Source organism: Schistocerca serialis, chromosome 2 (genome assembly GCF_023864345.2).
Source record: "Schistocerca serialis cubense isolate TAMUIC-IGC-003099 chromosome 2, iqSchSeri2.2, whole genome shotgun sequence".
NCBI classification, from domain to species: Eukaryota; Metazoa; Arthropoda; class Insecta; order Orthoptera; family Acrididae; genus Schistocerca; species Schistocerca serialis.
The window spans coordinates 687,247,352-687,268,772 of NC_064639.1; the positions used below are offsets into that span (position 1 = coordinate 687,247,352).

At 40.4% G+C, this 21,421-nt stretch overlaps 1 protein-coding gene across 3 annotated transcripts in view; it reads left to right on the forward strand.

Annotated features, from left to right (window-relative positions):
- Positions 1-206: 206 nt before the first annotated feature.
- LOC126455667 (probable enoyl-CoA hydratase, mitochondrial) overlaps positions 207-21,421 on the forward strand; it is a 55,585-nt gene continuing 34,370 nt past the window's right edge. Inside the window, exon 1 of one of the 3 annotated variants that reach the window (XM_050091436.1) lies at positions 207-239. Coding sequence is in view for 1 of the 3 variants with exons in the window: in XM_050091434.1 (XP_049947391.1) it covers positions 11,629-11,722 (94 nt within the window). In the remaining 2 variants the exon portion in view is untranslated. Of the gene's footprint in view, positions 240-480; positions 514-11,534; positions 11,723-21,421 lie in introns of those variants that run through there. The other 2 variants (XM_050091437.1, XM_050091434.1) reach the window with 2 other exon arrangements.

Here is a 21,421-nt window from a genome sequence, read left to right on the forward strand (position 1 = left end):
CACTGTATGAGTGTGTAGTCTGGGTAATTTTGCGCTCTGATTTAAGCAAAATCTAGTTTTTCACGCATTTAAATATTTATAACTTAAGTATCTCCTTAACTAGGAGTCATACAATGATATAATTTTGCGCGTACATTCAGTGGTTTATGTGGACATTGCCTGCAAAAAGTGTTGCGAATAGAGTTACTAGTAACAGTCTTGTGACAGCCAGAGCGAGAGCACCAGCAGCAGCGAGTACTGTTTGTATAAAGCGTTTATTTTGCATTTTGTTTACGACCTTCCACTAAGGAAGGGATTCTATTTGTGTTTATCTGCTCTGCATAGTAACTAACAGTTCTTGATAAAACTTTACGTAGTTTTCGTGTTAGATTTCTTAATGTTTTCTTGATCGTTTAGAACAGAAAGCGCCCTAAAACCGTCTTTTGTTTGTTTCGCGGCCGTTAGCCACTAGTCACTTGAATCAGCAGTTGTCTTGTGACAGCCAGAGCGAGAGCACCAGCAGCAGCGAGTACTGTTTGTATAAAGCGTTTTTGTACTTATTTGCTGCGCTTAGCTTTTAAATAGTTTTTCTGGGAAAACCTAGCGTAGTTTTCGCGTCTCGTATTTCAGTGAGTGTTTCTTGATTATCAGAGTAGCTCATCAGAAGATTATCTTGGGAATTTGTCACCGTATAGAGTAGGGTAAACATAGTCATGTGTAGGGACTGTGGTTGTTGTGAGCGGACGCAAGGAGAATTGGCCACTCTTCGGGGGCAGGTGGAGGCTTTGTCTGTTAGGCTCATCGAGCTCGAGGCGCAGGCGTCGGCTCGTAGTGGCGTTGGGGCAACTGTGGTGAGACCTATGCCTACTTCGGTGGCCTTGGAATCACATGGAACCCCTGATGTCGCTGCGTCTTCCGGCAGTGAGCATCTTACCGGTCAGCCATCACTCCAGGGTGAATGGCGGACAGTGGTGGGCTCGCACATGCCTGGCCGAAAGGCGAAGGTGGGATCTGGCCGCGTGGCAGCTGCCTTACCCCTTTCCAACAGGTACGGGGTGCTTCCTAGTGGTGATGACATCGTTTCCGAGCCACCACAGGATGCCTCGCCTGTTGGGCCAGTGGCCGATTCTCCGGCAAGGTCCCGACAGTCACAGAGGGCGGGCCTATTAGTTATAGGGAGCTCCAACGTTAGGCGGGTTATGGAGCCCCTCAGGTAAATAGCAGGTAGGTCGGGGAAGAATGCCAGTGTGCACTCGGTGTGCTTGCCGGGGGGTCTTGTCCGTAATGTGGAGGAGGCCCTTCCGGCAGCTATTGAACGCACTGGGTGTGACCGGCTGCAGATAGTAGCACATGTCGGAACGAATGACGCCTGCCGCTTGGGTTCTGAGGCCATCCTTGGTTCCTTCCGGCGGCTGGCTGATTTGGTGAAGACAACCAGCATCGCACGCGGAGTGCAAGCTGAGCTTAATATCTGCAGCATAGTGCCCAGAGTCGATCGCGGTCCTCTGGTTTGGAGCCGTGTGGAGGGTCTAAACCAGAGGCTCAGACGACTCTGCGACTATAATGGTTGCAAATTCATCGACCTCTGTTATTGGGTGGAGAACTGTAGGGCCCCCCTAGACAGGTCAGGCGTGCACTACACACCGGAAGCAGCTACTAGGGTAGCAGAGTACGTGTGGCGTGCACACGGGGGTTTTTTAGGTTAGAGGGACCCCCCCTTGGGCGAAACGATAAAATACCTGACGGCTTACCAGAGAGGACATTATCATCGTTGATAAAGAACGTCCGTCCTCAGAGACCAAAAACAGGAAAAGTTAACGTAATATTGGTAAACTGCAGGAGTATCCAGGGCAAGGTTCCTGAATTAGTATCTCTTACTGAAGGAAATAGTGCGCATATAGTATTAGGAACGGAAAGTTGGTTAAAACCGGAAGTGAACAGTAACGAAATCCTAGACACAGAATGGAATATATACCGCAAGGATAGGATAAACGCCAATGGTGGAGGAGTATTTATAGCAGTAAAGAATTCAATAATATCCAGTGAAGTTATTAGCGAATGCGAATGTGAAATAATCTGGGTTAAGTTAAGTATCAAAGGTGGGTCAGATATGATAGTCGGATGCTTCTATAGACCACCTGCATCAGCAACCGTAGTAGTTGAGCGCCTCAGAGAGAACCTGCAGAACGTCGTGAAGAAGTTTCGTGATCATACTATTGTAATAGGGGGAGACTTCAATCTACCAGGTATAGAATGGGATAGTCACACAATCAGAACTGGAGCCAGGGACAGAGACTCTTGTGACATTATCCTGACTGCCTTGTCCGAGAATTACTTCGAGCAGATAGTTAGAGAACCAACTCGTGAAGCTAACGTTTTAGACCTCATAGCAACAAATAGACCGGAACTTTTCGACTCCGTGAATGTAGAAGAGGGTATCAGTGATCATAAGTCAGTGGTTGCATCAATGACTACAAGTGTAATAAGAAATGCCAAGAAAGGAAGGAAAATATATTTGCTTAACAAGAGTGATAGGGCACAAATCGCAGAATATCTGAGTGACCACCATCAAACGTTCATTTCTGAGGAAGAGGATGTGGAACAAAAATGGAAAAAATTCAGAAACATCGTCCAGTACGCCTTAGATAAGTTCGTACCGACTAAGGTCCAAAGCGAGGGGAAAGATCCACCGTGGTATAACAATCATGTACGAAAGGTACTACGGAAACAAAGAAAGCTTCATCATAGGTTTAAGAGTAGTCGAATCATAGCTGATAAGGAAAAGCTGAACGAAGCGAAAAAGAGCGTAAAGAGAGCAATGAGAGAAGCATTCAACGAATTCGAACATAAAACATTGGCAAACAATCTAAACAAGAACCTTAAAAAGTTTTGGTCATATGTAAAATCGGTAAGCGGATCTAAATCCCCTATTCAGTCACTCGTTGACCACGATGGCACCGAAACAGAGGACGACCGAAGAAAGGCAGAAATACTGAATTCAGTGTTCCGAAACTGTTTCACTGCGGAAAATCGTAACACGGTCCCTGACTTCAGCCGTCGCACGGACGCCAAAATGGAAAATATTGAAAAAAACGATATCGGAATTGAAAAACAACTGCTATCACTTAGTAGCGGAAAAGCATCCGGACCAGACGAGATACCCTTAAGATTCTACAGGGATAATGCTAAAGAACTTGCCCCCTTTCTATCAGCAATTTATCGTAGATCGCTGGAAGAACGTAAAGTACCTAGCGACTGGAAGAAAGCGCAGGTCGTTCCCATTTTCAAGAAGGGTCATAAATCAGATGCGAATAATTATAGGCCTATTTTGCTTACGTCAATCTGTTGTAGAATAATGGAACATGTTTTGTGTTCTCGTATTATGACGTTCTTAGATAATACAAATCTCCTTCATCATAACCAACATGGATTCCGCAAACAGAGATCATGTGAAACTCAGCTCGCCCTATTTGCCCAAGAAATTCACAGTGCCGTAGACACTGGCAAGCAGATTGATGCCGTATTCCTGGACTTCAGGAAGGCATTTGATACGGTTCCGCACTTACGTTTAGTGAAAAAAATACGAGCTTACGGAATATCGGACCAGGTTTGTGATTGGATTCAGGATTTCCTAGAAGAAAGAACACAACATGTCATTCTTAACGGTTCAAAATCTGCAGATGTAGAGGTAATTTCGGGAGTACCGCAGGGAAGCGTGATAGGACCTTTATTGTTTACAATATACATAAATGACTTAGTTGACAACATCGGTAGCTCCGTGAGGCTATTTGCAGATGACACGGTTGTCTACAAGAAAGTAGCAACATCAGAAGACTCGTACGTACTCCAGGAGGACCTGCAGAGGATTAATGCATGGTGCGACAGCTGGCAGCTTTCCCTAAACGTAGATAAATGTAATATAATGCGCATACATAGGGGCAGAAATCCATTCCAGTACGATTATGCCATAGAAGAAGCCAATAGGGCGAGCTGAGTTTCACATGATCTCTGTTTGCGGAATCCATGTTGGTTATGATGAAGGAGATTTGTATTATCTAAGAACGTCATAATACGAGAACACAAAACATGTTCCATAATTCTACAACAGATTGACGTAAGCGAAATAGGCCTATAATTATTCGCATCTGATTTATGACCCTTCTGGAAAATGGGAACGACCTGCGCTTTCTTCCAGAAGCGGTAACGACCGTAAAATACTTAGGAGTTACTATCCGGAGCGATCTGAAGTGGAATGATCACATAAAACAAATAGTGGGAAAAGCAGGCGCCAGGTTGAGATTCATAGGAAGAATTCTAAGAAAATGTGACTCATCGACGAAAGAAGTAGCTTACAAAACGCTTGTTCGTCCGATTCTTGAGTATTGCTCATCAGTATAGGACCGTTACCAGGTTGAATTAATAGAAGAGATAGACATGATCCAGCGAAAAGCAGCGCGATTCGTCATGGGGACATTTAGCCAGCGCGAGAGCGTTATGGAGATGCTGAACAAGCTCCAGTGGCGGACACTTCAAGAAAGGCGTTACGCAATACGGAGAGGTTTATTATCGAAATTACGAGAGAGCACATTCCGGGAAGAGATGGGCAACATATTACTACCGCCCACATATATCTCGCGTAATGATCACAACGAAAAGATCCGAGAAATTAGAGCAAATACGGAGACTTACAAGCAGTCGTTCTTCCCACGCACAATTCGTGAATGGAACAGGGAAGGGGGGATCAGATAGTGGTACAATAAGTACCCTCCGCCACACACCGTAAGGTGGCTCGCGGAGTATAGATGTAGATGTAAAGAAACAATAAATTAAAACGTCATGCCTGATTCTGAAGTTTTACTACGTGAACGGTGAAAATGTAGTAAGCGTTTTTCTTTCATCATTTTGTGGGGGATGTCAACGGGATAATTTCATAAAGATAATAGACTTGAAAATATGTGTCAAGTTTGTTGGAAGTCGCTAAATGTTCTCATCATCAAGTATTGTAGAAATACAGTCTGAGTATTTGTACATGGTGAACTACGCAGCCTCAACACAAACGCATAGTTTTGAATTGTAATACTTGTCTTAATGTGTTCAACCTTTAACATAAGATTATACCTCTCAATGAGTAGATTATAACAAAATTAAAATTTTTGAATTCGGTCAATAATTATATGAAATGTCGAAAATCAAATTTTTGTTGCCCTGGCAGCCATCATATAAGCAACCTGCAACTGTTACCGGGCTAGCCATGTAGTAATATACAGGGTGTGACAGAATGAATAGTAGGATATATAAAGGACAGACCTTCGAAACAAATTTATTGAAAAACACACTAAAAATCAAGAAAAATATATACCATTACATATCATATATGGCCTTTCCTTGGTTTTGAATATAATGCCAGACACATGGTCACTACGACGCTCTGAGTGATCCTCCAGGTGGCGAACGGTAACTTTTCTCACCCAATTCAATATTTTCAATGGGATCTTCTTCGAGAGCTGTACATATCCTTTCATCGAATCCAGGCATGGTATGAGGATGTGTAGTTTACAATGGACTCCTCAAGCATACCCATAATAAAAAGTCAGGGGTTGTCAACCATGCCGGCCAATGAACATCTTTCCAGTTGACCAGGAAAATGATGCCTGATGCCGCAAGACATTCCTGGATTGGTGGGCCGTATGGGCTGTTGCAACCATATGTCATCGTTCAATCTTGGAAGGAGGAAATTTTGTAACATTTTAACATAGCAATCGTTACTGCACGGTCGTGACAATCCTCAAGCAAAAGGAAAGGGGGTGGGGGGAAGGGAGGGTTGACTAATGATGCCAAATAAAGCTACACCGCACCACGCAGTCACACATTCACAGTGCAAGGATTTCTTATGCAGCCGACGAGGATTATGTGACGCCCAGTACGTGCAGGTCTATTTATTCACACCACCGCCAAGATGAAAACGGGCCTCATCCAACATCAGTATCTTCGCGATGGCTGCTAAAAGTTTCAGGGAGAGCAAGCCAAACATTCGCCGAGCAACTTTATCTGGTTCATTTGGTTCCTGTACGACATGTAATTGGAAATTTAGATTACCAGGGATGATTTCCTGCAAGGAACGATCTGACATTGTTAAAGCCAAGGCGTATCTGGCAGCAGAATGGTGAAGACTTCCAATTAGTGCTGGCAGACTCATTATTTTTCAAAGATGCCTCGACGGCGAATGCTCGAAGAACTCCAGAAGGCCATAAATGCCACAAATGCCGTCCTTTCTCAATCATGTAGCAATCAGAAAACAGAACATGCCAGATTAGCCTATATAAAGTGCAGGAATGAGTATAAAAAAGCCATTGTGGAAGCTAAAAAAGCACATAATTTCAATACCATTGATAACTCCACAAATAAGTGCAAAGCTGCATGGAAATTAATAAATGGTGTTGCTAAAGATGTAAGAAGCAAAAAAATTAATATAAGTCCCCAAAAATTCAATGATTTCTTTATTAAATCTGTTGAAAATGTAGGAAATATTATAATCAAACCTGATATCAGTTCATCAGAGTTACTTTCTAAAAATGTTTGCAGAACACCAACAGACACAGGTACATTTATGTTCTCCGAGGTCTCGCCTAGTCATGTCCTAAGCATTGTAAAACGGATGAAATCTTCAGACAGTGTAGATATATATGACATATCCTGTAATTTACTAAAGAAAGTAATAGACTATATTGTGTGCCCCTTAATATTCTGTATAAATAAATGCATATCTGAAGGATATTTTCCCGAAGAACTCAAAGTGGCTAGGGTAAAAAGGGAGATATGGACTCACCTTCCAGTTACAGACCAATCTCCATAGTCCCAGCTTTTTTCTAAAATACTGGAATGTGTAATTTACCAACAGCTATCTGTCTATTTTGAAAAATTAGGAATAATTAATGAATCTCAGTATGGTTTTAGGAAAAAGTTGTCTACTGTGGATGCTATTGACTTTGTAGTCAAATACTTACATCAAGTATTTACAGATAAGGGCTATGCTCAACTCACATTTTGTGATCTAAGCAAAACTTTTTACTGTGTAAAGCATAAGCCGCTCCTAGAAAAACTGGAATTCTATGGCATTAGACATAACAGCCTTAAATTAATAAAATCATATCTTCAGAATCGTAAGCAAGTTGTTTGTGTAAGGAGAGAAATGTCGAGTATAGAACAAGTCAAGGTAGGTGTTCCGCAGGGATCTGTGCTGGGCTCCTTTTTGTTCCTGATAATGATAAATGATCTGCTGTCATTTATCAAGTCCACCACTGTGTTTTATGCAGATGATACAACATTTCTTCATGCTAGTGATGATTTCAATAGCTTTAAAACTTGTGCAGCAAAGACAATTGTCCAAGCATCCTATTGGTTCAAGGCAAATGGATTCCTGCTAAATGAAAACAAAACACAGCAGATGGTCTGTAGTCTTAGAGACAAGCTTCTGTCAGATGATTCAAGTTATGTCAAATTTTTGGGGGTATATATTGATGATAAATTATCTTGGGGTCAACATGTACAATATATTAGTGGTAAATTGTCAAGAGTTATTTACCTGTTAAGGTGACTTATGGATTGTGTTCCTGAAAAATATGTTAGAACATCCTATTTTTCATTCTTTCAAAGTATAATAACATATGGAATTATTTTGTGGGGAAACTGTAGCTGTGTACATGACATATTAAAAAATGGTTCAAATGGCTCTGAGCACTATGGGACTTAACTTCTAAGGTCATCAGTCCCCTAGAACTTAGAACTAATTAAACCTAACCAACCTAAGGACATCACAGACATCCATGCCCGAGGCAGGATTCGAACCTGCGACCGACATGACATATTAATACTGCAAAAAAAAAAAAATCTGTTAGGATAATTACTGGTTCTGCATATACGAGGTGCATTCAAGTTCTAAGGCCTCCGATTTTTTTTTTCTCCAGACTGGAAAGAGATACAAACATGCGCATTGTTTTAAAATGAGGTCGCGTTCATTGTCAATACGTCCCAGAGATGGCAGCACCATACGGCAGATGGAATTTTACCGCCAGCGGCGAGAATGAGAACTGTTTTAAATACTTAAAATGGCGACGTTTTCCTTACTTGAACAGCGTGCAATCATTCGTTTTCTGAATTTGCGTGGTGTGAAACCAATTGAAATTCATCGACAGTTGAAGGAGACATGTGGTGATGGAGTTATGGATGTGTTGAAAGTTCGTTCGTGGGTGCGACAGTTTAATGAAGGCAGAACATCGTGTGACAACAAACCGAAACAACCTCGGGCTCGCACAAGCCGGTCTGATGACATGATCGAGAAAGTGGAGAGAATTGTTTTGGGGGATTGCCGAACGACTGTTGAACAGATCGCATCCAGAGTTGCCATTTCTGTGGGTTCTGTGCACACAATCCTGCATGACGACCTGAAAATGCGAAAAGTGTCATCCAGGTAGGTGCCACGAATGCTGATGGACGACCACATGGCTGCCCGTGTGGCATGTTGCCAAGCAATGTTGACGCCCAACGACAGCATGAATGGGACTTTCTTTTTGTCAGTTGTGACAATGGATGAGACGTGGATGCCATTTTTCAATCCAGAAACAAAGCGCCAGTCAGCTCAATGGAAGCACACAGATTCACGGCCACCAAAAAAATTTCGGATAACTGCCAGTGCTGAAAAAATGATGGTGTCCATGTTCTGGGACAGCGAGGGCGTAATCCTTACCCATCGCGTTCCAAAGGGCACTACGGTAACAGGTGCATCCTACGAAAATGTTTTGAAGAACCAATTCCTTCCTGCACTGCAACAAAAACGTCTGGGAAGGGCTGCGCGTGTGCTGTTTCACCAAGACAACGCACCCGCACATCGAGCTAACGTTATGCAACAGTTTCTTCGTGATAACAACTTTGAAGTGATTCCTCATGCTCCCTACTCACCTGACCTGGCTCCTAGTGACTTTTGGCTTTTTCCAACAACGAAAGACACTCTCCGTGGCCGCACATTCACCAGCCGTGCTGCTATTGCCTCAGCGATTTTCCAGTGGTCAAAACAGACTCTTAAAGAAGCCTTCGCCGCTGCCATGGAATCATGGCGTCAGCGTTGTGAAAAATGTGTACGTCTGCAGGGCGATTACGTTGAGAAGTAACGCTAGTTTCATCGATTTCGGGTGAGTAGTTAATTAGAAAAAAAATCGGAGGCCTTAGAACTTGAATGCACCTCGTAAGGCACACTGTAAACAATTGTTCTGTAAACAAAAAAGCATGACTGTTATAAACTTGTACATATACTATGTTCTAATTTATACGAAGAAGAAATTACCAGAAACAAAAACCAGAGAAAATGTACAGAGCCACAATACAGGAAGGAATAGGTGCCTCTATATTCCTTACCACAGATTGTCAAAGTCACTGAACAGCTACAAAATCATGGGGTACAAATTATTTAATAATCTTCCTCAATCTGTTCAAGAATTACCTGTAAAATTATTCAAACAAACAATTCATGACTGGCTAGTCCTCCACCCATTCTATGACATAAGAGAATTTATCAACTGTAATATAATACTATAATGTTAACAACAAACCTGTTGTTTCTTTCAAGCTATTAATTGTATTTTAGTATGTATATGACGTTGTCTATTGCTGTAATGGCCGAATGACAATAAAATTATTGTTATTATTATTATTATTATTATTATTATTATTATCAATGCCGCGGGAGCATACTTATTCCGCGCATGCGCAGCAACGACGCCGTCCTACGTGACCCAGATCCTACTACTCATTCTGCTGGACCCTGTAGATTTCACTAAACTGTCTCTTCTTCTGTTAAAGGCACTGCAGTGATTTATTTTCTCGTCTAATGCTTCTGGTACCTCTTCATTATACACTTTACATGTGTTCTTCCTTTTTAAAATCGTCCTGTAACATACGCAGATTTGAGAGGTCAAATGAATATCGAACAGATTATTCAGTGTGTTTGCTTATGTATATGTGTAGGGGTGGAGATATTGGCATGATGTAGGGACAGACGGAGGACGTAATCAAACCAGGCCAAAAAATAAATAAATAAATAAAAATAAAATAAAACTGTGGCACATTTTTTAACAATGTCACATGAACGCAAAGTAAGCACTTCCTGTAACTCCATAGATGAGCAGGCTGCTCTATAGTATAGTATACCATTTTATTTTAATGCTCCTCTTTCATCTTTTTATGAACGCAGGAGTAGTAAGATATATTACAAATCAAGTGATAATGATACTGTGGGTACTTATTTCCTGACGACTTTATTAATACATGTTCGCAATAGTGAGTTGCGAAAATCAAACTTTTTTAAAAAATATACAGTATATCTTAGCAATTTTAGAACTAAAATGTCACTACTTTACACGTAAACACAAAGTGAGTACAAAGTGCTGTATTTAAAATGTCGGCATCAATAACAATTGGACAGACTCTAGCACACCACAATGTACGCCATTGAAAATTAATTTACGGTGTAAGAGCACTTGTTTAGAAAATACACTTTAAGAGATGTGGTAGAGTGGATAATATTTTGTATTGCTTTAATATGGCTAGGTGATTTATTTTAAGCTTTATCCCTGCTGCAGTGGTCTTTCTATGTTACTTTTGTGCCTGAATGTTCTGTATGCTGTTGCAACTTCTGTCTATTTTTGTGGAAGCATCCTGATTTTTGCCAACAAGCTAATCTCTGTTCCCTAGAATGTTCTTCACAAATGATGTGGTCTTTCGAGCCGACTCTAGTGAGTCTAGCTGACATTGGGGATCACAGTTCGGAATAATAATACGTTGTCTCACGACACATTATTTTTCAATTTGTGGTCCTTTCATAGTCACAGTGAGCGGTTTAGGCCTACAATACTTGCAAGTCTGTACACCCCTGTTGTACAACTTTCAAATAGCGTCTCTCATCCGTGTATGTCAGCTGCTTAAGTTCCTGGTTGTCATTTAGTAAAAAGAGTGTCCTGTTTTTTGCTTTTCCGTTTTCTCCTCGGCGTACAGTCGGCAACGAGATCATTACTCATGGATAATAAGTGCTTGGAAAAAAAATTGTAAATAGCAACAAACCATTTATTTGTAATCTTATCTTATGTTAATGTTCAGAAGAACGCATTATGTCTCGCGAATTGTAACGTTTCCTGCTTTTGTACATATGCAGTGCATCATTCGATGTTCAATAAAGTATTATTATTATTATTATTTATTGTTTATTATTATTATTATGTGGACCGTGCACCACAGTATATTACCATTTGCTAAACCACGCCCTTGCCTTTTGTCTGTAATCTTTTTCCGCTCGTAATTAACTTATTCTAATGAGTTATTTCTAACTTGCATGTGATTCATGGTACCGTCGTTTTCACCGATGATATTCGCCGAAGTTAGCAGACGTAGGCCTACATTCTAGTCGGTGGAGCGTTAAGACCAGATTTTGACCTCCTTTCACAGCCATGACTGGATCTTCTGCAAAACGTGCGAGAATATGGACTTTGTCCGAGGAACGTGCGGAGCAACCTGTAAGTGATAACGCTACAAGGTATATTTACGGAGTGAATACAGCGGAGCACAGATTTCACTTTGCAGTGGTCACAAGCGGACTTAGCCGAAATGGTTCTCGCACTTAAAATATCTCGGCTCTTGTTCCAGGCAGGACATGTCAGGAGCAGAGGATCCTTACTGACGGCGCAGAAATGTATGAGCAGTATGTATCAGACATGTGTGCCCAAGCAACACTGTTTTGTCATCGTCTTGCGCAATCACACGTAGGCCCGTCTGCTGTTACAGGCGATTACGTTGCGGAGTGCTCTTAAAGCAAACGTCGCTAGGAAGTTGCGTAACCAATCAGAGAAAAACTCGCTATGTCAGCCTACACGCGATAAGAATAGGGGCCTACTCGGTTATGTAACTTCATTATATGTATTTCCAATAATTTGAAGCAGAAAATGTTACAGAAGCGTTTCTACAGAGACACGTGCGGTAGATCTTTCGGAGATGTGACTGTTAAACAAATTTTCAAAATGAGCTTTCTAATTTACAATATGTGTACCATTATCATCAATTTGACGAGTATATGATCTAGAAGCATTAACATATGAATTTAAAATTGTTCCTATTCTCCAGCTATATTCCCGTGCATTTTGGTGACATCCCTATATCTGAATGAAAGAAAACCAATATTTTAAAGAAACCAAAGCATTGCTGTTATTCTTCAATATTTATCCACGATTTTTTTTTAATTTTCAGAACAATCGCACTTCTTTAATCTCAGATCTGTATAATTTGTATAATATAAACGCTTATGTTAAAAAATCTCTCTCTCGATAAGTTTGCGTTTATGTGGGTTTGGGGGAAAAGAAAAAAATATTTTTTTACGACGGTCATTACGGTGTACCGGTACCTTGATTAAGATGACGAAAATAAGAGTTGCATTTCTAGCAGGTTAAGGCCTCTTGCACGTTTGGCAGAATTAGTTGTTCATATTATAGAGTTGGCTGTTCATATTCCGCTGGTTTAACAGTTCTTTTCATCTAGCAAATGCCACATGGACAGTTCCGCAAATCAACTGTAAACTTATTCCGCCCCGCCGTAGTCATAAATACAAACGTTCGTTTCCTGTCGGTGGAAGAGAGACTGTGTATTCATGTCTGGCTGAAGTTCCATAAACACGTTTGATTAACAATCATTCGACACACTATTGCATATTTTTTCGCACTGTCATTAGTCTGCTTTTATGAGATAATTGTTATTGTCACCGTTTCAGCTTAACATATAAAACAATTAAAGCAAGAGTGTAAGATCTTTTAGTGCACTTGGACCACATTGGAAGAAGGCGAGTATATAATAAACACTAACAATAACCGCTGAGCAAAAAAGAAAGAACGGAATGGACCAATGAGAGAATAGCTTCGTGTGACAGGAGGAAAATTTTGTTTATCGTGACTTTACATAAATGGAATTCTATGATTTTTTTTTGTTTTACGGATCGTGTGATAGATGCTCCTTTCTTCGGGCTCAATGACACTTGATCTCGGCCGCTATGCGGCTTGTGGGTTAGACACCTCTGATTTAAACCCAGCAGCTCAGTTGTTTCATTGTTGATCACGGTGCTTGTATTATCTAACACGCTTTGCGTTTTGCGAAAAATGGCCTTACAAAATTCCCATAATTACTGAATAAAATGTTGGGTGAGACATTTAACCTGAGACGTCAAAATACCTCCAGAGCTCACGGCACAGACTGAATTCAGATGAATGATGAGGCTAACAAATTGGTAGATAAAGTTCCTGCTCAGTATCCAGACTTATCAATTTGTCCAACACGTGAGGAAAAAAAGGGCACATCTATTTTAACTTCGTTTCTACGTTCTATGAGGAATTTATTAGCTCTCCTACCATACTATCAAGATAAATATTCTCTTGCAGACAATTGGCTACTTGCAGCACTTGTGGCTACATCTTGTGGATTATCCATTCTCACTATTTGAGAAAATTCTGAAGAAACTCTTTTAGGAACACATCCAGAACACTATCCTCAGCCTCTCTCAATAAACTACATCAGCCTCTGGTTCGTCAGTCAACTCATAAGTTTTGGCATTTGTCTTCTGTATCCTGTACAAAAATGCTTCGATAGTCTCATTTGGCAATTCTCTCAAATTACTTAACTTTTCTTGAAAGAAACAAGCACTATTTTGTTTTCTGAAGCAATGCTTTAAGCCATTTAGTAACTCTGTAAATGTTGGCACTTTTCTCAAAACCTCATGGTATGTGATGTACATCTTAACCTCACCTGACATGTGCAATTTGGCCATCTGCAGTGATGTTTGTTCAGATCAGTTGCACAAGCTGGCTGAAGATAACATGTTCTGGATAAAAATAGTGACATCCTCTGATGTTTTGCCAGAAAAAAGGGAAATAAGACTAGCTTCTACAGTATACATTGATGGGGAAGGTACTGCCAATATTGATTTAACTTCACTAGGACCTGATTGTATAGAATCTTCCATTTGATTACATAGCTGTTGCGCTGTTTGCTCATTCTCTCCTTTTAATGATTTAACCTGTTCTGTCAGAGCTGGTACCATGTCTGCTGTAGTAGGTGCTTCCATTTGTGCCATATTTGTGCATTTCCCTTTTCTATCCCAGTAAGCCTTCTACACAACAAACAATATAAACTATAATGAATATCAAAATTTACTTATTACTTCATTTCATCACCACCAAATGACACTTAATAAAGCTCTCTTTTGCATGGCCATACTGTAATTGGAATATATTACAGGAGTAAACCTATCTCAAGGTGCTCTGTATCTAGACAAATTACAAATTTTGCAATCTACCTGTAAAAAATACACTTTACTATAATTCCTCTTAAACTGAGATATTAGGTTCTGCAACAAGTAACTCTGAACTCACTGTGTCTTATTCTGGACATGATCATCTCTACAACATACTTGTGTGAGAAACAAAGCTTTTCGGTGACTCGCTCCACAATTGTTGTAACTGCTGTTTTGGCTCTGTACAAAATGCATTGCAGGGCCTTCTGATGTAGATACTGAAAGTGTCAGAAGCATGGGCACTTCTGACACCACTTTTGCAAGAGGTAACTATTGGGAGGGCATAATCCTCGGAAGGGTGGTAGTGACCTGTGGTCGGAGGTAGGTGCAGTGAAAGAAGGTTCAGAATGAGTTATTTATTTCAATAAAATTACAGGTAGAATCTTGACTCATGGTTAGCATCACCTGCCAATGCCTGCAGAGGAATTGTTCCATAAGTGGCCTTCAGCCCGCTCAAGACAGCTGACACCACACACATTTCATTCCAGGCAGCTGCTCCACTGGTGGTGTGCTGCTTGCGGTGACCCTGGCACCAGCTGTACCTTGATGCCGTGGCAGAGAGTGGCAGTGGCACATGTATTGAACTTACGCATGGTGACTTGGGACGTGCTCTGTACCCACCCACTCACCACCCTTCTTTGTAATCTATCATACTGTGATGAGGGTTGCCGTGTAGTCATGGAGTTCAACGATATTGGTGTGCCATCCACACAGACTCTATCCAGTTCATCAGAATGTCAGGAATACTTGTGTCCTGATCCTGGTGGGCACAAAAAACCTCTAGGTCCTCCCATCTGTGACAGAGGCAGACTGTGGTGATGAACTGTGCAACTGATGATTATGGTGAGGTATCCATTTCTCCCATTAGCAGCTGTTGTTGTCTGTAGCATGCTGAAATCTGCAACAGACTTGTGCCAAACATCACTTCATTGCAGTCATGGAATTGAGTGCAAATGTCATGTGTGCCTTTGATCCGTCTGACCAATTGCCTTATGAGCTAAACTGCGGGGGTATTCATGGAGCCAATTAGTGGCTAATATTTACCAACATCATTTGTCATGACTGTGTAGGGCTTGCTATTATGAAGGTGTCAGTAGTTTTACTTCTTTCATGCTCACCTTAGTCTTTCTTTTATCACATAATGAAGGTAACCCTGTTTCACTGCTCTGACCCACAATATTCTGCTGAAGTCTGCTACCTAGTTCACCAGAAATGCCAATGTTGTGTTTTGCCCTGACCTAGTCTTGGTGGTGAAACATTTTCATCATGGCTGCTTCGTGTCAACATTGCCATAATGTAGTGAGATAGCATCACTCTTGGACTTTGAAAATTTAATCTGTTTTACTGCTCTGCACAAGGCTGGCATGCAGCATTCCAATTCAAAGCAGTAGTTCGGTACCTGGCACTTATGAAGGCTCCATCATTGTGGTTCATGAGTCCAAAGGCTACTTGTTAATCCATGATGGCTTCATGAAATCAGTCATTCTTACTCTGTCATCAATACATGCTTGTCAACGTGTCGAGAAAAGTTACCTGACAGGTAGTCTTTGTTTTTCAAAGACAGATCTTACAGAAGTAAATTTTCCAATTACTATTGACAAATCCCAAAAATCTGTGGTGATGAAGATCCCATTTAGATCATACCAACATTATAGACTCTCATTTAAACTGGCTTGTGAGGAAATTGTTTTTCAGTCATCTCTGCTATAGCTTCTATATGCCTTTACCATTGTATGAGGTTCCTCTTGATAAAATGCCCACAGTTGGTACATTATGTCTTTCTTTATTAAGTGTTAATGGAATTTCAACGTAAATGTCAGTCTTATGCACCATCAATTTGTGCTGTAGGACAATATAAATTCACTTTTTAATTGATGGGAACCATGGTATATGATATCATACTTTGCAAATCCAAAGGAAATTACAACTGAAACCATGCATGTGAACAACTGTGACTGATCTGATTATGTCCATTATGATGGTGGTTTCAGTAGTTACTTCCACTGGATTTTTAAAATAGGGCTGAGGGGACGGGTGGAGGGGACGTATACAATCATTTCAATCATCTGTAACATGAATTTATGTGATACAGTGGCACAAATTGACAGCACTTGCAACAGACAGGCCTATGTTGCAAGCGTATAGAAGTGTCAGCTCATTCAACCAGAAACTGAGTATGTGGGAAATTTACTCAGTGAGAAGAAGGCATGACCAGCAGCTTCTTATCTGAAAGCCACCCAGTATCTCCTGATAGTTTGCAACATCATTAGATTACAATCTGTGCTCAGAAAGATGTACCATTACCTGATATTGCTCCTGGATGACATCACAAACACAGAGCTTCTCAATGAGTTCTGTAAAGTCAATGCATCATTTGTTTGTACTGTACAGTGTGAAAAGGACTTGACTCAGCTGAAACATTACCTCAAAGACTTCACACAAGGTTCCCCAAACAGATGTATCAACATATGGCCTCTGTGCAGTGACATTGCACTATGCAGCACATGGATTAAAACAAAGCTCATATCTGAAGGTCAAAATAATAGTTCCTAAGCAGAGTAAGAATCATCATAACAACTTATTTATACTGTCCATAATTTTCCAGACTACCTCTAAGTGTTTTCCTTACACCTTGTTACAGAGCACAAATGCATTTTGTTTACTTTTATAGATGTCTACATAAACAGTGGCAACATTGTCAGGTGTTGGCACTGAGTTACTGTAATGTTCCAAGCTCCACCCATGGCAATCAGGCCCCAAGAACTTCTTCTCCTTCTGTCATCTTTCGAAGATTTATCAAGGCAATCTTATCAAGCAAAAGAGACCAGGTCATCATTCCCATAATTCTCTGGTCTGGGCTTTTACTAATCTCCTAAGGGGTGGTAGAGAAAGTCACAGATCAAAAGACTTGTAAATAATTAATAAAAAGCCACTCCATCTGCTTTTTAGAAGTTTATGAAAGTCACGTGACCAGTTTCAGCCTTTATATTAGGCCCTTATCAAGTCTAACTGAAACAGTTTCAGATGCACATGATAATGTGTTATATGAACTTAATGAAGCTCTAAAAAAGCATCTGGAATGGATTTTCGTTAATTGAACAACAGTTGTGGATTGAGCATCATCCTGATATGGAGAAACAAATAACTTGCTAATAACTGCAAATAAATAAGTCCATTTAGCAGTAATGAATAAGATCATTGTAAGAACAGTCACTTGTCAAATGTCCAACACATCCTACTCAAAACCCACACACACATTGGGTAAAAGTTTCTGACTGATGGCCAGATTTACAGGTTTGTGCATTGACTTGAGGACATTAATTCTGTTCCATCCATCGTCAAATGGCACAGCTTGATTTTCAAGATGTAGATGTGCGAGGCATTTATAATATGTCAGACTAGTGTACAATACCATCCCTTAGATTAATGAACAACCAGATACATAGGTCACAGGAATGGCAATATTTGAAATTACTGATAACTATTTATCATTCATAATTTCAATGTTTTATCAGCTTACAAATGTTATTATACTTAAAAAGTATACTGCTGGATGCAATAATATTATTATTTTACACAAAATTACTGTTTGGAACAATTGAGAACACAACGTAACCTATAACTTGCTTAGAAAAATGTATGAAGCATTTATCAAATATCTCAGTGTAATAACCTGCTCAGCATTTGTCTGAGATTTAGTGATAATATTAGTACCTTACCAAAACTACTAATGCAATTAAAAATGTAAATTAAAATTAATTTGGCATGACTGTTTACAAAAGCAATTTCAGTAATTTTCATATTTGAAATGTATTTTTACCAAATTTCCAATAATGTAAAAACTATTATTTCATTTTTAAAACCTGACTCTGTAGTAAGACTTGTGAATATTTATAACAGGTAATTAAAAGCTGAATTATGCATTTGTTATAATAATACTATGAAATTTGTAATTTTTGTATGTTATTTATAGTTCGTTGGCAATGACTAACAATTCTGAGTGTGAGTAGCACCAGTTGCTGTAACTCCATGTAACTCTATGTTAGTCATTATCAGTTGTTCTGATCTCTTTTCATAAACTGCATTTAATAAACATAAGAATGTGCAAAAAGTTTTCTGTTTACTACAATACAAACAAAGTACCTAGACAAATATTGCAGTTACACTTCCCACATAAAAATATTAATCAGCTAAAAATTTATCTCAATTGTACTTTACCATTTGATGTCTTTGTCTCTTGATGATGTGTACTAACAATTTCTAGCAATTAAATCACCTGTTGTTTTCAAAATTCAGTTTATGTTAAAGATTATCATTAAGATTTTTCAAAAATTATTGAATGGTAGCATTACACACTCCAGGAGATGAAATAGGATTCTGAACTCTTGAGTCTGGCCCATATAACCTGCATTGATGTACACAGAGTCCTTTACATTGACAGCTGATATCTGCATTCTTGAGGGTTGCAACCATTATGCTCACAGGACGCAATGACTGTTGATGTTGCCATCAGGTCATACGGATAGCTGACACTGTGCTAAAGCTACAAGATGCAATATAAGTGATCATTGTCAAGGAATTGTGTGGTGCCATATTAGCCAGATGTCACTGTTTTTTTCTGTATTCAGGATTGGCTGCCCAGAATGTAAGTAGCCAGGTCACCACAACACTGCTAAACAAACTTCAGCTGAAGAGCCCAAGACAAAAGCCAACAGGCATTACACTGAGGTGACAAAAGTCATGGTATAGTGAAATGCATATATACAGATGGTGGTAGTATTGCCTACACCAAGTATAAAAGGGCAGTGCATTGGTGGAGCTTTTGTACTCAGGTGATTCATGTGAAAAGGTTTTGAACATGATTATGGACACACAATGGGTATTAACAGACTTTGGTCATGGAATGGTAGTTGGAGCTAGATGCAAATGACATTCCATTTTGGAAATTGTTGGGGAATTCAATATTCCAAGATCCACAGTGTCAAGAGTATCCTGAGAATACCAAGTTTCAGGAATTACCTCTCACTACAAACAACGCAGCGGCTGATGGCCTTCATTTAATGACCAAGAGCAGCAGCATTTGCATAGAGTTGTCAGTGCTAATAGCCAAGCAACACTGCCTGAAATAACCAGTGAAATCAATGTGGGACATACAATGAACATACCTGTTAGGATAGTGTGGCAAAATTTGGCATTAATAGCCTATGGCAGCAGATGATTGATGTGGGTGCATTTGTTAACAGTACATCATCACCTGCAGCACTTCTTCTGGGCTCATGAGCATATCGGCTGGACGCTAGATGACTGAAAAATGGTGGCCTGGTCACATGAGTCCAGATTTTAGTTGATTAGAGCTGATGGTAGGGTTCAAATGTGGCACAGACCCCACAAAGCCATTGATCCACATTGTCAACAAGGCGCTGTGAAAGCTGGTGTTGGCTCCACAATGATGTGGGTTGTGTTTACATGGAATAGACTTGGTCCTCTGGTGCAACTGAACTAATCACTGACCAGAAATGGTTATGTTTGGCTACTTGGAGACCATTTGCATTTAAAGACATCATGTTCTCAAGTAAGGATGTCAGAAGACCACAAATCTGCGATTGGTTTGAAGAACATTCTAGATGATTTGAATGAATGATTTTGCCAACCAGATCACATGAAGTGAATCCCATTAAACATCTATCAGGCACATTCAATAGGAAATTCCAGGATGTAATGTAATGGTATTATTAGGAGGGAAGCTGCTGCTCACTATATAGGGGAGATGCTGAGTCACAGATAGTAACAACAAAAAGAATCTCACAATGAAAGCTTTCAGCCATTAAGGCCTTTGTCAACACACACACACACACACACACACACACACACACACACACACACGACTGCAGTCTCAGGCAACTGAAACCACTGTGGTTTCAGTGGTGTGTGAGTTGCATTTGCATGAGAGAGAGTGCATGTGTGTGTGTGTGTGTGTGTGTGTGTGTGTGTGTGTGTGTGTGTGTGTGTCTATTTTTGATGAAGGCCTTAATGGCCAAAAGCTTTGTTGTGCCTGTCTGTGACTCAGCATCTCTGCTATATGGTGAGTAGCAACTTTCCTTCTCAGAATATTGGTACACTCAGTAGTTCAATTCATGCACAAAATCCTGCACTGGCAAATCTTTTGTAATTATGGATGGCTATAGAGGCAGTATGGTTCAAAATTTATGCAGGGTAACTAATGACTAGCTGAGTACAAGCCACATCAAGTTGCTGCATTATGACAAAAGTGGCTTGACACAATATTAGGAGGGATCTCATGACTTTTGTTACCTCAGTTCGCGTCACTATAACATGCTTCTAGAAATGGAGACGGACAGATCATGTCCCACAATGGATTTGTTATAGCCACCAGACCGAGCGAGGTGGCACAGTGGCTAGCACACTGGACTCGCACTCAGGAGGACGACGGTTCAATCCCATGTCCAGCCATCCTGATTTAGGTTTTCTGTGATTTCCCTAAATTGCTCGAGGCAAATGCCGGGATGGTCCCTTTGAAAGGGCACGGCCGACTTCCTTCCCCGTCCTTCCCTTATCTGATGAGACCAGTGATCTCGCTGTCTGGTCTCCTTCCCCAAACAACCCAACCCAACCCATAGCTACCTGCTGATGATATCACATCATCTCTACCCTTCACAGATGAGCCCCAATGATCCAGTGTCATCAGCTTAACACGAGCAGTAGCACACCCTGAGGGGCTAGGAGATGAATTGTAAATACACATTAAAATAACCATATACACACATAAAAAAAAGTTTTGCATCATCTCAGTTCTGAGAGTTCCGGAACCTGTACTGAAAATTGGAATAGTGGTCAACATTAACAAAATTTCCACCCTTTTTATTGCTCATGAAAACCATACATTGCATGTTGTACCACCATACAGCAAGATCTTTAGAGGTGGTGGCCCAGATTGCTGTACACACTGCTATCTCTAATACCCATTAGCACGTCCTCTTGCATTGATGCATTCCTGTATTCATTGTCGCATACTATCCACAAGTTCAGCAAGGCACTGTTGGTCCAGAT